Raw genomic sequence first — 15,195 nt, forward strand, 5'->3', positions numbered from 1 at the left:
GTGGGTACCTAAATGTTTAGTATTTTAATATTAATTTAATGCAAATGTATCATACCCAATAATATTAAACAGAAAAAATAAATATATTCAATAAAAATCTTTGTTTTAACGAATATACAATGTCGCAGCTCGGTAAATACGTCAACACTGAAATGAAAATCAGTCTAGTATAGGGAAAATCGGGGAATTACACTGCGAAATGGCGAGTTGCACAGCGGCGTTATTGTGAATCGGCGTAAATTGAGCCGGCGTAAACCGAGGGCTACCTGTATTGCACTCACTTTTTCTGTATTTCAACTCACTTTTCTCACTTTTTCAGAGGGTAAATAGCACTCCCAGGCCTGAGGTCTAAACTTAAAACAGGTTAGTTAACTATTGTATTAATATATCCAAATAACTATTGTTGTAATTTACCATAATAACAAATGTAATAATTGAATTTACCAATCTATAGAAATGTAAAAACCTGAAGAGGGGTGCAAGTTACACGAAAATATTGCATTCGAAATACATAGTAAATAAGTAAATAAAGAATACGAAGATAAGCTTTTGTCTCTGATTAAATGCAGTCCAGGCAACAAAACGGTGGTTATTTCTGTAGAATTAACTCATAAAAGTTTCATCAATTTTTGAGGAAATGTTTTTTTGAAAGATTGATTTTTTAAAAGAAATATAAAGAAAATTGCACCATTGATATATACATATCTATTACTTATAGCAGATAATTATTGAAGTATTGAAAAGCACAGAATGGAGGGTAAGTAGTTGGTTGATATGAGATGCAATCAGTGTCATTGTCATTTGATGTCATGTCAGGTAAAAAGTCAAGTTCTGATGATTGGTCTGAATGAAAAGACTCATTCTCACTACCTGACTCTTCTTGAAATGATTGTTTTGGATATTTGGCAGCATTTTTTACCAGCTCAATTTTATGTTTAATATTTAATATATAACTAGACTATAAATTATTATTAAATTTTCAAAACATCAAACATTAGGTGAGTTTTTTAAGATCAGAAAATCATTTTTAGCTAATATGGAATACCTTGATTTCTTGGCAGCTTAATGAAATACTGCTGTTCCATATTGCCTGATATGCCATCTTGGAAATGAAAGTGTAGCAACTCTACTTTTAAGGGTCACAAAATAAAAACAAGTATCAAAAGTGTGGCTTTAACTACTAAATTTTGTATTAATGAATGAATCAGTATTTTATTATATCTCTATAAGTTATTATAAATTTTAAAATACTTGCCTGCAAAAGTTTTGACAATTACAAATTCAGATTTGTGAAAAAAAATAAAAAAAAACTTGTACCACAATTACAGTTGGACTGAATGCAGAGCATTATAAGAAGTGTGAATAAGTAGTTTTATGGTTCTTTGCTAAGTAGCAGCATTATGCAGATGAGATAAACAATATTTCATATAACCTGATTATTCCATAATACCCAAAGTTCTTCTATATATATATATAAACATCAGTAAGTCCAATGAATAATAAACCAAACAATTGCCATAATCAGGCTATTTTCTTTTGCTACTATTAATAATTAGATATTAATTAATTTGATGTAGACATTAGGCATCATCTCTCTTGAAATTAATAATTATTATAATTAGTTTAACTCTGTAATCCTTTGTCAGGTATAGTATTTCCTATAAACAACAATTATCCAATAGTCTTTTGTCATTCAATCCTACTGATGTTTAGATCTAACATTAAGCAGGCAAACACGAACAGTAACAAAAAAGAACTTTATTAGAAAAGGTTAGAACTGTCACAGACATCCTCGGGTGACACCCGGACAAAATCCAACGAACTTTCGCGCCTTTTCTTTTTTGACGTTGCCAGCCACTCTTGTTGGCAAGTGTTGCCAGACAGAGTTCGTGATCCTGGCAAGTGTTGCCAGACAGTGTTCAGGATCTCTGGCGCTGGCGGCCACAGTCTAACCACACATAATGTATTAAGTGATTTTTTCTTCTACTTGTGCATTTTCGGTTGATGTAAATTCTCAACCCATCTTTGGTGCCATATAATTTGTACCTGCTTTTATAAAAGAACAACTTTAGTTGATCATAGGAAATACTGTAACTCTATAAAGGATTATAGAGTTAAACTAATAGGAATGCAGCTACCTTATTTAAGAAAAGGTAATTATAATAATTTAATATTTATTAAATAATTGCTGTTGACATAAAGATTGCTAATGATAAAAACATCAGAACATGTTAAAAAGCATATTTGACCATGAAAAACACAAATAAAAACAAATTAAAGCAAGACATAAAAACTTACACAGAAACTGGAAATATATACTAAAACAACCACTTCACATCTAAGCGATAATTCCAGCAAATGAACAATAAAACCTTTGAACATTAAAATTTTTATTGTTCATTTGCTGGAATTATTGCTTAGGTGTGAAGTGGTTGTTTTATTAAATTAAAGCAAAAAAAAAAAACAAGAAAAAACAAACTTTTATTTCAAGATCCTTGGCAGAATGTAGTAACAGTGCTGCTTTAAGAAACAAATTTTTTTCATTTTTAGCTACAGCTTTCTTACATTCTGAGATCCCTGTAAGTAAGGTTGGCCATCCAAGTTTGAAAAGTTTTTTAGAGAAATGGACTGCAAAACTGTTCTGATGAAAATACCTTAAGAAAATGCTATGTTCAACTGACATGCAAAAATAATCAGTAAGAACAAGTATATTATTGGAGATAACCCTGTTTTGTTTCTTGTGAATGAAACAACAGATGACATGAAACAATTGGTTTTGAATATTTTAGTGGCTCCAGCTCCACTAACAGGCAAACTGGTGGATGCAATGCTCTTAAAGATGTACAAAAGTGATTTTTGCCTATGTAATGCAGGCATTTAATAATGCCTACGTGAAGCTGTAGCAGGATAGATTAAATACCAAAGTGTATGGGCTGTCCTAACAGATCAAGCACTTTGGTATTTAATCCATCTTATAGGCTCTCAGCTCTTTGAAATTTAAAATCAATGTTTGTCAATTTGAATCACATTTCATGAATCACAGATGCTCTTCATTTGGTGTATGAATCAGTTTATGCCAAATGATCCAAAATGATCATGTTTATTTCAGAGATAAAAAAAATTTTAAAGAAAACTCTAGCAAGAGTCACTATGTACCATGAAGTAACACAGCTTCCCCTGCCACTTGATACTGTCATCACAAGGTTGGGATAATGGATAAGGGCTGGTATTTTCTATTGCAAAAATTTTGAGAAAATCAAAAAATTTGCTTTGCATGTAGAAGTTTCTGATTCTGCTGAAAGTGGTCAAATTAAGAACTTTGTTTTGGATGCTAATGTTCAGGAAGAACTTCCTGCTATTGATGCAATCACTGAATGAGAAAGGAAGCATCTTCAAAAAGAAAAGCAGTGGAAATTGTTTTCCTCAATAAGAGATAAGTTAGATGGATTTGCCAAGTAATACTTGAGAAGACAATGACATGTAAGTATTGTATAAAAATAAATGACTTGTCAAAAATATACTATAATAAAAAGTTTAAATAAAAATTTTTACTCAAGATTGATGCTTACATGATCTTACCATTTTTGCTTCTTTTTAGCATTCTGCACCTCCCATTTTTAAACTGCTTTAGAACCTTAAAATTCTGTCCTTACTCATCACTATATGGGAAGAAATGGCATGGTTGGTGAAACCAACACAGACTTTATAGAAAATAAGGGGTTAGAGGAAGGATAACCATGACATTGAATATATGTTCTATAATAATAAAAAAAATTAAGTGTATATAAAAAAAATATAACAGTATAACAAAAGTTTTTGTAAACTATAAGAAATGAAAAATCTTAAAATTGTTTCAAACTGATTGAGAAGCATCAAACCGTTCAAAAGCTAAGAATTGAAGTCTGGCTCATTTACTTTTCAAATATCTCTGAATTTGTTGTATGTACATGTAAATATCCCTGAATTTCTTTATAGGGCACTAACAATGTTCCAAATCTCCATTTAAAATTAAGATATGTTTTATGACTAATTACACAAATTATTTGATAAATTAATATTTATCAAATAATTTGTGTAAGTGTATATCATCAGTAGTGATTAAAAAAAATAACATCATTTTTAGCATCTAATTATAAATAATTTTTTTAATTACTAGTGTATAAGAAAACATTAACTTAAATTTTAATTTAAAATACAATATAATTTATCAAAAAATATTGAATAATATTGCAACATTATAAAAAAAGGTTTGCAATATTTTCATTCACTCAATTCTTGGTATAAATATATTATTTTAAAACTATGATTGACAAGGGATTCTTGTATATAGTTCTTATTATTTGAGATGCTTCGACTTAATGTCATATTTGATTTAATGTTAATTTCAAAAGCAAACAAATGGTAAATAATTGTATACTTGCTTACTGGAGAATAAATTCAATAAAAATAAAAAACATTCAACTATCCAGCATAATTCTTTAATAACATAAAAACATTTTCAAACACATTAAGCGTTCATCATCAGTTATTTCTCTAATTCAAAAATGGGAAATTCGAAAAATTACGCAAGCGAATTTCAAATAAACAGTTATGCAAAAAATTAAAAAGTAACATGTTATAAACGAATCATTTATAACATGTTACTTTATGTGTACTAGCTGTTACCAGCGGCTTTGCCTGCGTGGATTTTGCAAGCAAACCCCATTTATATTCAGTATTTCAACAACCATAGTAATTGTTATATAACACCTACCGCTGAGAATGATGAAAATTGCCGAGAATCAAACAAACTATTTTCAATTTGATCAGTTTTCTGGAACATTTACAATCGTTCTATAATCGAACCAATATGCAATAACAAATTTGAATTTAAAACGGTTCGAACATTTGGATGAAAAATCGAAATATATAAAAATATTTATAACAATGTCTGAAATGTTATTAATTTAATACACCTAAGTACTCGATGAAGACTAAATCTTTCCCTCTCCCCCCATGGGGGAATTTTGAAAAATCCCTTCTTAGTGTGCATTGCCATGGCGTACCCTACTAAAAGTCAGATAAAAACAAAAAATCGCATCTAAAATAGTACAGTAGAAGCCGTTCTTCCGGTTAAGCCTTAATGCTCTTCCTCTCCCCCCGTGGGGGAATTTCGAAAAACCCCTTCTTAGTGTGTGTTTTCATGACATACCCTAACTGTGTACCAAATTTCACCTCTTTAGGTTAAGCGGTTTGCTCTGGGCGATGATGAATCAGTCAGTGAATGAGTCAGTCAGGACAAGCAATTTTATATATTTAGATATATATTTGGGTGTAGGATAAAAGTTCGTATATTTTGTATCTGAATTACTAACTGTAATTCATAAAATCTTTTAATTTTATTGGTTTCTTAATATTCTTTCTCTTCTTCATTATCTTTGCTTTTTTCCATGTTTATATGGGGTCAACATTTTCATCTTTAACCCCATCTTCTCTTTCCAGTTCCTCATAGACTTTATCCACTGCCTTTGCTATTGCCTTTTTTGCCTTTTTCTTTATTTTTCCTGTTACTTGTCATTTCTCATTTTTCTTCATTTCCTTCTTTCCTTTTATTGTAACTTGTACCTCCTTGTACTACCCAAGCCTCTTTTCCATAGAGTAATCCTTTTCATGTTTTTCCCAATACTGTCTCTTCAACTTTCGTTATAACACAACTACAGTGTAGGGCCATTAAGCTGAAGTGATTGGGGTCCAAATTGCTCAACCACAGCATAGGTGGTCTGCGGATTAACTTTGTAGCATTGTAAGGTGTGAATTGGATACAATGCTATATTTTTATGTATTTAATCCATGGGATATGTTTAAAAGTCAGATTGAAATAGGTGTGGGTTATATGCTAATTCTAAATTGCAGTCATAAACTTGTGCCTATGAGAACAGCCATTGTTCCATGGGTATGAGGTGTATAATGGAGGATTAGATAAAGAGTTTATTTTTGTTCCAGCAATTTTCTGTGGGTTATATTGCTGTCACAAGTTATACGTGAGGAAAAACTGGTAAAGTTGTCTCTCCTTTACAATTCTGCTGTTGTTGTTTGAAAAATATTTAAGGAAACAGCCTAGTGATGCAGTTAGAAGAATAGTTTTTTTTTTTAATTTCACTGAAATTTTTCTGCAGTAGAAATATGACTTTTTATTAATAATTTTATTATAAATCAATGAAAATCGTAGAAGTTAACATCAACTTTTACATAATATTTAAGATTTTATATTTATTTTTTAAAATTTTATAACTAATTAATTTTGAAAATATTAGGTTGTTCGGAAAGTAATTTTGTTTTTTTTTTACCACTATACGGATTAGTCGTATTTTTCTTGCCATTTTCATTCTAAACCATATTATCATTATATATTTTGACAGCTAGCATTTTAAGGCTTATTTGTAGAAAATTTTGTTTGATTTCGTGCAATTGTTTATTTTTTGTGTCCCATTAAATATGGAAGATCGAAAGCATCATTTTCAGCATATTTTGCTCTTTTATTACCGAAAAGGTAAGAATACTGTTCAAGCCAGAAAAAAATTGTGTGATGTGTATGGGGAAGATGTATTGACAGAATGACAGTGCCAAAACTGGTTTACAAAATTTCATTCTGGCAATTTCAATATTGAAGATGCACCATATTCTAGATGGCCAGTTGAAGCCAATGAAAACAATATAAAAGGTACTGATTGAAGCAAACTGCCGAATAACAACACATGAAATCACTAAGAAATTAAATTTGTCAAATTGAACTGTTTATGATTACTTGAAACAAATTGGTTTTGTTTCAAAGCTCGATATATGTGTTCCACATGTTCTTAAAGAGAGATGCTCTCTTTGGTGGGATTTTAAGGAAATTTTTTTTGGAACTTTTACCAGACAATTTTAACAATTGATTCGAAAGTGTACTGCCATCCAGTAAACAAATTGAGTAATATCATCAAACAGAAAAGGCAGCCAGAATTGATCAACAAAACAGGTATAGTGTTTTACCACGATAATGTTAAATTTCACACAAGTTTGGTAACTCATCAGAAACTGTTATAACTTACAAGTTAGATGGGACATGCTATCGCACCAACCATACTTGCCAGATCGAGCACACTCAGATTATTACTTGTTCCGGTCTATACAATTTTTTTTAACTAAGACATTTACTTGAAAGGATAATGTCAAAAATCACTTGGATCAGTTTTTTGTAAGCAACGATCAAAACTTTTATGAATGTGAAATCATACTACTACCAGAAACGATGACAACAAATATTTGACCAAAATGGTTGATAAATAATTCAACAAAATATTTATTTATTATAAAAATATTGTGTTTTTTTTCCACGGAAAAAAACGAAATTACTTTCCGAACAATCCAATAATTTGTAGGAATTAAAATTTAGCTGATGCTGATTTTAATTATTTATGTATTTACCATTAAATATTTCTCTAGTATAGTTAGAAACAAGACATATCCATTGTACATATATATGTTACAGTCAAAACCCGTTTTTAGTTAGAACGCGTTTTAACTAGTTGAAACTAGTTTATACTGAATGTCTTTGTTAAAACCTGTTTTGTCTAGTTGAAACTAGTTTATACTGAATGTCTTTGTTAAAACCCGTTTTGTCTAGTTAAAACTAGTTTTAACTCAAATTCATTTTTGACTAGCAGTAAATTCTAGTTTTAACTAGACAAAACCGGTTTTAACAAACACATCCAGTATAAACTAGTTTTAACTAGTTAAAACGCATCCTAACTAAAAACTGGTTTGACTGCAACGCATAGAGTGATTCGGGGTAAGATGGTAAGCGGGGGAAGATGCCTAATTTTTGATATTTTCAAACGGTGACGTCACATATTGTCATGTATTTGTATGATGAATCGTTGGGCCAATATTGAGTGCGGAAAGCTGTAGTTGGCTACCGTTACTTCATTTTCTACATCCGAGAAGAATAAAAGCTAGATAAGAACGAAGTTTTTGTTGTGAAATGTTTCTAGAATAATTTTAAACTAAAAGTTAAAATGGAATTTATTAAAAATTGCTAAAAACAATTAATGTGTGATGTAGTTAAGGTTCTAAAGTTTCCATTGTCAGCTACCGCCGATCCCGATCGGACATGCTGGAGCACGTGACTCTACTAGGCATCTTACCCCAACAAATGGAAAATATGCCACATTTTTCTTGGGGTAACGTGCCTATTTTTTGTTAATTGATTTCCAATATGCCTATTTTTAATAAACTTTTGTTTTCTCGTTTTATTGCAGGATATGCATAGAAATTATATAAGGACTTCTCAAAAAAGTTTTTGGACTGAAAAAAGCTTTCAGCTAGCTATAGAACACGTTAGAACGGGCGGAAACTTAACAATACTTATACTGTGCTGTTATACTTACTATGAAGTACTTTGTACTACATATGCAATAAATTAAATTTGGTTAAGAAATTCAAAAATTAATTTTAAGCAATTATATTTGTTATCTTACCCTAATGGCATTTGGCATCTCACCCAGATACTTGGGGTGAGATGCTTAAAATGCCAGACAGTGAAAAAGTCGTCATTGCAAACACAGTATAGAATTTTTTAAAATAAACTCCAAACTTTTATTTGAAAGACATACTCCAGAATATGATATTTTCATTAGAGGGCTCCTAAACTCAAATTAGCGCTGTAATTTTCTTCATAAGCAAAATGTTAGGCATCTTCCGCCGAATCACTATACATAACTTTATTTCCCCCAAACATATTTATGTAGCTAAAATTAGTTTTAACTAATGTTAAAAGTTAAAACTAGTTTTATCTAAAGTCAAAACATGTACAGCAGTAAATTAACTAGACAAAACCGGTTTTGTCTAGTTAAAACTAGAATTTACTGCTAGTCAAAAATGAATTTGAGTTAAAACTAGTTTTAACTAGACAAAACGGGTTTTAACAAAGACATTCAGTATAAACTAGTTTCAACTAGTTAAAACGCGTTCTAACTAAAAACGGGTTTTGACTGTAACATATATCTAATTTGTGTATTTTACTTTTAGATTTTAACACATTTTATTAATAACATAAAATGTCTTAGAACATATTAAAATAGCTAACCCTTTAGAAAATATCAACAAAAAGAAATCTTAAAAGGTCTGGAAATGTGCCATGTCTAGATTTTAGTGCCATTGACCTCATTTTAGATAGGATCAGAGCATTCCCACAACTAAACTTTTATACAAATTAGTAGGTCAATTTTTACTGTCTTGTGTTCACATTTTCCTCTGAAAACGTTGGATGTACATCTAAGAGAAGAAAAACAACTTAATGTTAATTTTAAAAATATTTAAATTATATTATTAATTTGTGTCAAAGTATAAAATAAACTTAGTTTACGTATTCTGTTACTGTCGACCTGCTTATTAGCTGTTGTTCTTCTAATTTTAAACTTCACAAATTGAAATGATATAGATAATTTTAGCAATATTATAAATGAAAAAATTGAATTTATATCATTAATTTGACTAAATAATTCAGCAATTTTTAGCAATAAACTACACAACTTTAGGAAAATATTCGAAATTGAAAAGTTTAGAGCTTAAGAAAAACAAACAGATAAATAAAACTTGAGGTTTTAAACTGTTTGCTAGTAAAGAATGAAATAAATAAGTCATGTTCTTTCAAAAACTAGTACTGTATTTAAACTGATAAAGTTTCTTATGATTATTTTATCCAGTAAGATTTTCTTGAAGAATACAATATCAAAAAACTTGTTTACTTATTTACTATCTTTGGAATTATGTTTTTTCTATATGTGAATAATTTGTTCCTTAACACCTGGGTGAAATCAACACTATAACTGGAACCTGTTACTGGTGTTCCTCTTGAAAAAACATAGTCTATCACAAACGTTTTTGAACTTTTGAATAGTTCTTCCTCAGGTAAAATCTGATGGAACATTTCAAAATAGAACATAAATATTTGAAAATTAAATCAAATGTCTCTATGATTAAATCCGTTACGGTGGGCATGCACATTTATGCACGGTTGGTTTAATTCAATTTAATTTTCAAATATTTATGTTTTATTTTGAAGTGTTCCATCAGATTTTACTTGAGGAATAACTATTCAAAAGTTTGAAAACATTTGTGATAGACTGTTTTTTTTCAAGAGGAACACCAGTAACAGGTTCCAGTTAGTGTGTTAAAAAAAGTATGGAACTACTTATAAAAAAACTTGACTACCTTGTGACTTAATTCAAAATTTAATATAGGAAACCATTTTGAAATATATTTTTGCATCTACTGTACTATTTAATAAACTATACAAAATCCATTCTTAGTCTCATTCATGAGGGGAATTATTAATTAAATTCACTATATTTTTGCCTTTGAAATGATAAATCTGGCACATTATTTGATGATGCTGAAAAAGTATTGTATACTACATTAATAGTTAAATATTATGTAAATATTTTAAAACAAATTTAAAATTTAAGACTTAGTAGTCCTATGATATATATAAATGTAACTTTTCCCCTTTACAAAGTTACAGTATAATCTCACTCTGAAACAACGTGAATCAGTTAAAACATTAACATTTCAGTACACTTCCACTTCATAACTGGCTTTGAAACAGATATTTTTAATTATGCGATATGCTTCTTGTCTAGTCTTGTGTACAAATATACGAGCTCTAAGACGGCTTTTCTTTTTCACTAGACTTATTACACCATCAATGAAATGGAAAACAAACTTTAGAAAAATTTTTTATTTATTTGAGAATGCATTTCGGATAATTCTATCCCTTTTCAACTCGTGTTACAACTATGCAGGAAAAATTAGCATAACGGGTACAAATTAGTAAAAAATTTTTTACAATAATGTTATAAAATTGTAAAAGAACATACATGAGACTTACATGGACTATGAGAAACGCAGGAGTTGTGACATTAGAAAAAATATGGATGGTGATTATTACTTAACCGGTACCAGCTACAATAATGATTAAATTGGAAAAGATTTACAATAGGGAACAATTAACATAGATGTAAAANTATATAATTATTTAATTTAATTTTAAAAATTATTGGTTAAGATAATTTTTATAACAAAAGTATGTTAAATTTGATCATGTCATAAAACAGTGAAGCTTTGGAAAATATTTTGATACTTTATAATTTCCTCTAAAACTTTACTTAACTACTATTTCAGTTACACAAAAGTCACATGGAAAGTAATGAAACATTTACTCAGCAAAATTCAGTTGGAAAAAATATGTTGCGTATTGTAGCTTTAAATGTCTCGTATTAGTTCCTATAATTACATTTCCTTCTAGATAAGATGTGGGCTTTTTGAAAGAAATAACTGTATGAGCAGTATGTATATTATAACAAGAACAGTTAAAGAAGCTAAATAACTATTTCATGGGGATTTGTTCTTAGAAAGATAGAACAAGATAAAACAAGAAAGAAGAACCTTGCATTGTCATGGTGCATCCAACCCACACTTCTATAATATTATGGTGGTAGTAAGACAACTGGATGGTTAAGGTTGCTTCATACCTTAAGAATGGAGATAACATCTATTTTTTTATTTTTTCTTATTCTGTTATAAATATTTAAACTTCAAAAGAAAAAGAAAGCTGTGTATGTGTGTACATGTGTACATATTTAAAATATTCTTTATTTTAAATGTGGTAGCTCTAATGCATGTTAAGCACTCATCAAAACCATACTTTTTTTTTAAAATGCTTAAAAAAAGAAAAAATGGATGCTTTTAATAAATTCAAGAAGAAAATAATGAAGAATCTTAAAATTGGTAAAAGAAATTAGAGAAGAGTTTTAGGCTTCAAGTACATTTTCAATTTCTGTGTGTAGCGTCTTTGCAATCCAAAGAATAATTTTGGTAGACAATCAAATAGCAATTAGTTAGAAAACGTTATGGTTTATTTAAAACACTTTTTTAATTCAGATGCATTTCGGGTTGGCTTGTATTCCCAACCCCTCTTCAGTGCTGTTAAAATTACAAAAAACAAGGCGAGTTTCACGACATTGGTAAGTAGGACGTAAAAAAAGGAGGATTGACAATAACATAAAAAATAACATAAAAATTTTATGTTATTGTCACCCCTCCTTTTTTTACATCCTACTTACCAATGTCGTGAAACTCGCCTTGATTTTTGTAATTTTAACAGCACTGAAGAGGGGTTGGGAATACAAGCCAACCCGAAATGCATCTGAATTAAAAGTGTTTTAAATAAACCATAACGTTTTCTAACTAATTGCTGTTTGATTGTCTACCAAAATTATTGTTTGGATTGCAAAGATGCTACACACAGAATTTGAAGATACAGCAACCATACCTTCTACATTAAGAAGTATACATTTTCAATGTTTTATGTAAGTTTTAAATTAATATTTATTCAAATTTTAAATCTTCAGGTTATTTGTTATCCAAAATACACAAATAATATATAAAAATGTTATTAAATATTAGTTTTAATGGTTTCCTTGATTAACAACAAAGAATTGCACGATACAAAGCAGAGAAAAATAAAACTTTTGGCTTATGGAAAAAAGTAGAACTTTTTTTCACAAACAAGAATAGAACAGAAGTAATGGTACTGTAATACACAGAGAGTTACACACTAAGTAAATTTAATGTAAATTTCTGTTTTGTTTTTATTCTCTCAAAATATGAATCAGTTTTAGAGTTTAAAGTTTGGATTTAAACAATTATTTAAATATTAGCTATTTTTTTATTGTTAAAAATAGTCTACTGCCATTTTGTCTACATTTGAAAAGTAATTAATGAAAAATACAAATTACAATTTACTAAAAAAACAGTATACATATGTTTGTTGCCAGCTGTGTTAACGTATGTGCATCTTATCGGTTTAATTTACTAACAATTTCATAACAGTTGTTTTTGAGAGAACATGTGTTTTCTGCTTGACATTCATTTAATTAATGAAAAATAAATATTTTTGTACTTATGAAAAAATAATAATAATAGTATATATCTCTTCTCTTATCTATATTTATTAGAAATTTGATTTTTTTCATAGATACATGTGAATGATTATCTAAACAGATACTTAAACTTTGCAATATTATTTAAATAAAAATAATTAATGAATTTTCATGAAAATTTTAAAATTGTTTTACAACAGTATTGAATATATCAGTTTTTATGTAATTTTAAAAATATTTTGATACAAACCAAGTTGAAGCTTAGCAAAAAATATTATTATTTATCAGTGAATATGGATTTTTATATTAGTATTTATTCTTTAAACTATGTTAAATTGATATGTTTATCAGAAAGATTATACATTCTGTTTTCAAATTTAGTAGAATTTAAATGGAAATATTTTCATTTATTTTGGTAAATTAAGGATTATTTAGTTAAATAAATTGTAATAATGAATATAAAACAGCAACCGCACACCAGGTTGTATATAGCAAAATATGATCTATTTGAACCTATAACCGGTGCATACCATTTGGCATTCAGGGATTTGTGTGAGCTGGTTATTAGGCAATTGGAGAGCAAGACACTGCCTAACTTCCTCCAGGACATTATCCTTTACAAAAGGTATGTCGATGACATTATTATCTTATGGAGGACAACTCCCAACCTAACCTGCTTTCTAGGCAAAATGAATGACAATCCATATGGGCTGTCCCTTGAGATGGAGCAACATAGTAGCAGCAGTGTTCATTTCCTCGATTTGGATATCAGATTAGAAGATTTCATCATATGCACATCTGTTTATCACAAACCGTCTAGTATACATACCAATAAGCTCGTGTGATCCCTTCTAGTACAAGATGGCAGACTTCAGGGCATTGGTTAAACGAGCCTGCATGCACTCTTCTATGCAAAAGGCTTTCGCAGAAGAGTTAAAATACTTGGAAGATATTGCCAGGTCCCATGGTTACCGCAATATCATACGGAAAATCTTGGAGTGCTATAAACAGGCACGGGCTTCTTCTACCATTACAACAGTGGCGCAAAGCAGTAGCATGAGGATGGAAAATGTGAGGATACCTCTTATGTTCAACCCCCTCTTGAGGTCTTTATACAGCACCATTGCAAAAAAAAACAAAAGGTTACCCTGGCATACAGGCAATGCAGTACTTTGTTTGACATCTTACGTAACAGAAAAGACTGATCAGTATGGAGAGATTATCAGACATCTATGCAGTCCTGCTAAGGGATAACTGGTTTAACAGGGATTTGGTATACATAGGATTGACTAAACGTTCGTTGGGGATTAGATTAAAAGAGCATATCTCTTATATACAACACAATAGATGCACCACCTCACTCTCCATTTATGCCACTGATCCCGAAATTGTGGTGGACTTCACTAGAGCGCAATTAATTGTCACCACACTGCACATTGACCACCTGAAATGGCTAGAGGAAATGGAAATTTTTAAGATGTATGACACATCCTCATGCAAAATACAAAGCAGAGAACAGTTCAGAGATGACACATCCTCATGCCATGCCATGGAAAGGCCGATCTTGTCTCTTGTATTAATATACAAGAGACAAGATTGGCCTTTCCATGGCATGGCAGAACTTACTGCATACAGAGAGATAGCATTATACTATTTATTACGTGATAAAGAATAAAGAAAAAATTACTGGGGAACACGTGAGATCATTATTAATTATTTATCTCACTCTCACGTATGTTATGTATTTTGATATAATTTTCTCTTTTGTTTGGACATTGATCGTTAAGTTCGAGCACATCCAAACATGTCATGTGATGTAATACGCAAACAAACCAAACAATTCAAACTCAACAGCGTTCAGATTTGTTCAAATTTTTTTATTCATGTTCGATCCAGCTGATTTACCTGAAGAAGAACCCAGAAGGGGTTAAGAAAACGTTCGTTTTGGAAGATTGAACTCTGTAAGCACCGGTTATAGGTTCAAGTAGGTCATATTTTGTAATAATGAAACATTCTGTAATGAATAGCCATGAATTAAAGTAAAAAGTTTACAGAAGGATAGAGATAAAATACCTTAGAGACATGATTAAACCTAAATAATGATAGAAAAATTAATTTTTATCATTTCCTGTTTAATGATTCAGATTATTAGCAGACATCTTTGATGCCTTGAAAATAAAATATAACAAAAATAAAATTACACCCAATTTTGTTTTTACATTTTAGATACATT

At 29.8% G+C, this 15,195-nt stretch overlaps 2 protein-coding genes across 3 annotated transcripts in view; one reads left to right on the forward strand and one right to left on the reverse strand.

Annotated features, from left to right (window-relative positions):
• The window catches only part of LOC111640714, a 4,803-nt gene extending 3,718 nt beyond the window's left edge, over window positions 1-1,085 (reverse strand). The window contains exon 1 of the mRNA XM_023386747.1: window positions 1,046-1,085. Within this exon, the coding sequence (XP_023242515.1) occupies window positions 1,046-1,085 (40 nt within the window). The remainder of the gene's footprint in view (window positions 1-1,045) is intronic.
• Window positions 1-15,195, forward strand: part of LOC111640715 (forkhead box protein N3-like) — a 47,728-nt gene that overhangs the window by 19,442 nt on the left and 13,091 nt on the right. The window lies entirely within an intron of this gene.

This window comes from Centruroides sculpturatus, unplaced genomic scaffold, assembly GCF_000671375.1.
Source record: "Centruroides sculpturatus isolate CEXI.00-Female unplaced genomic scaffold, Cexi_2.0 scaffold1451, whole genome shotgun sequence".
Lineage (NCBI taxonomy): Eukaryota > Metazoa > Arthropoda > Arachnida > Scorpiones > Buthidae > Centruroides > Centruroides sculpturatus.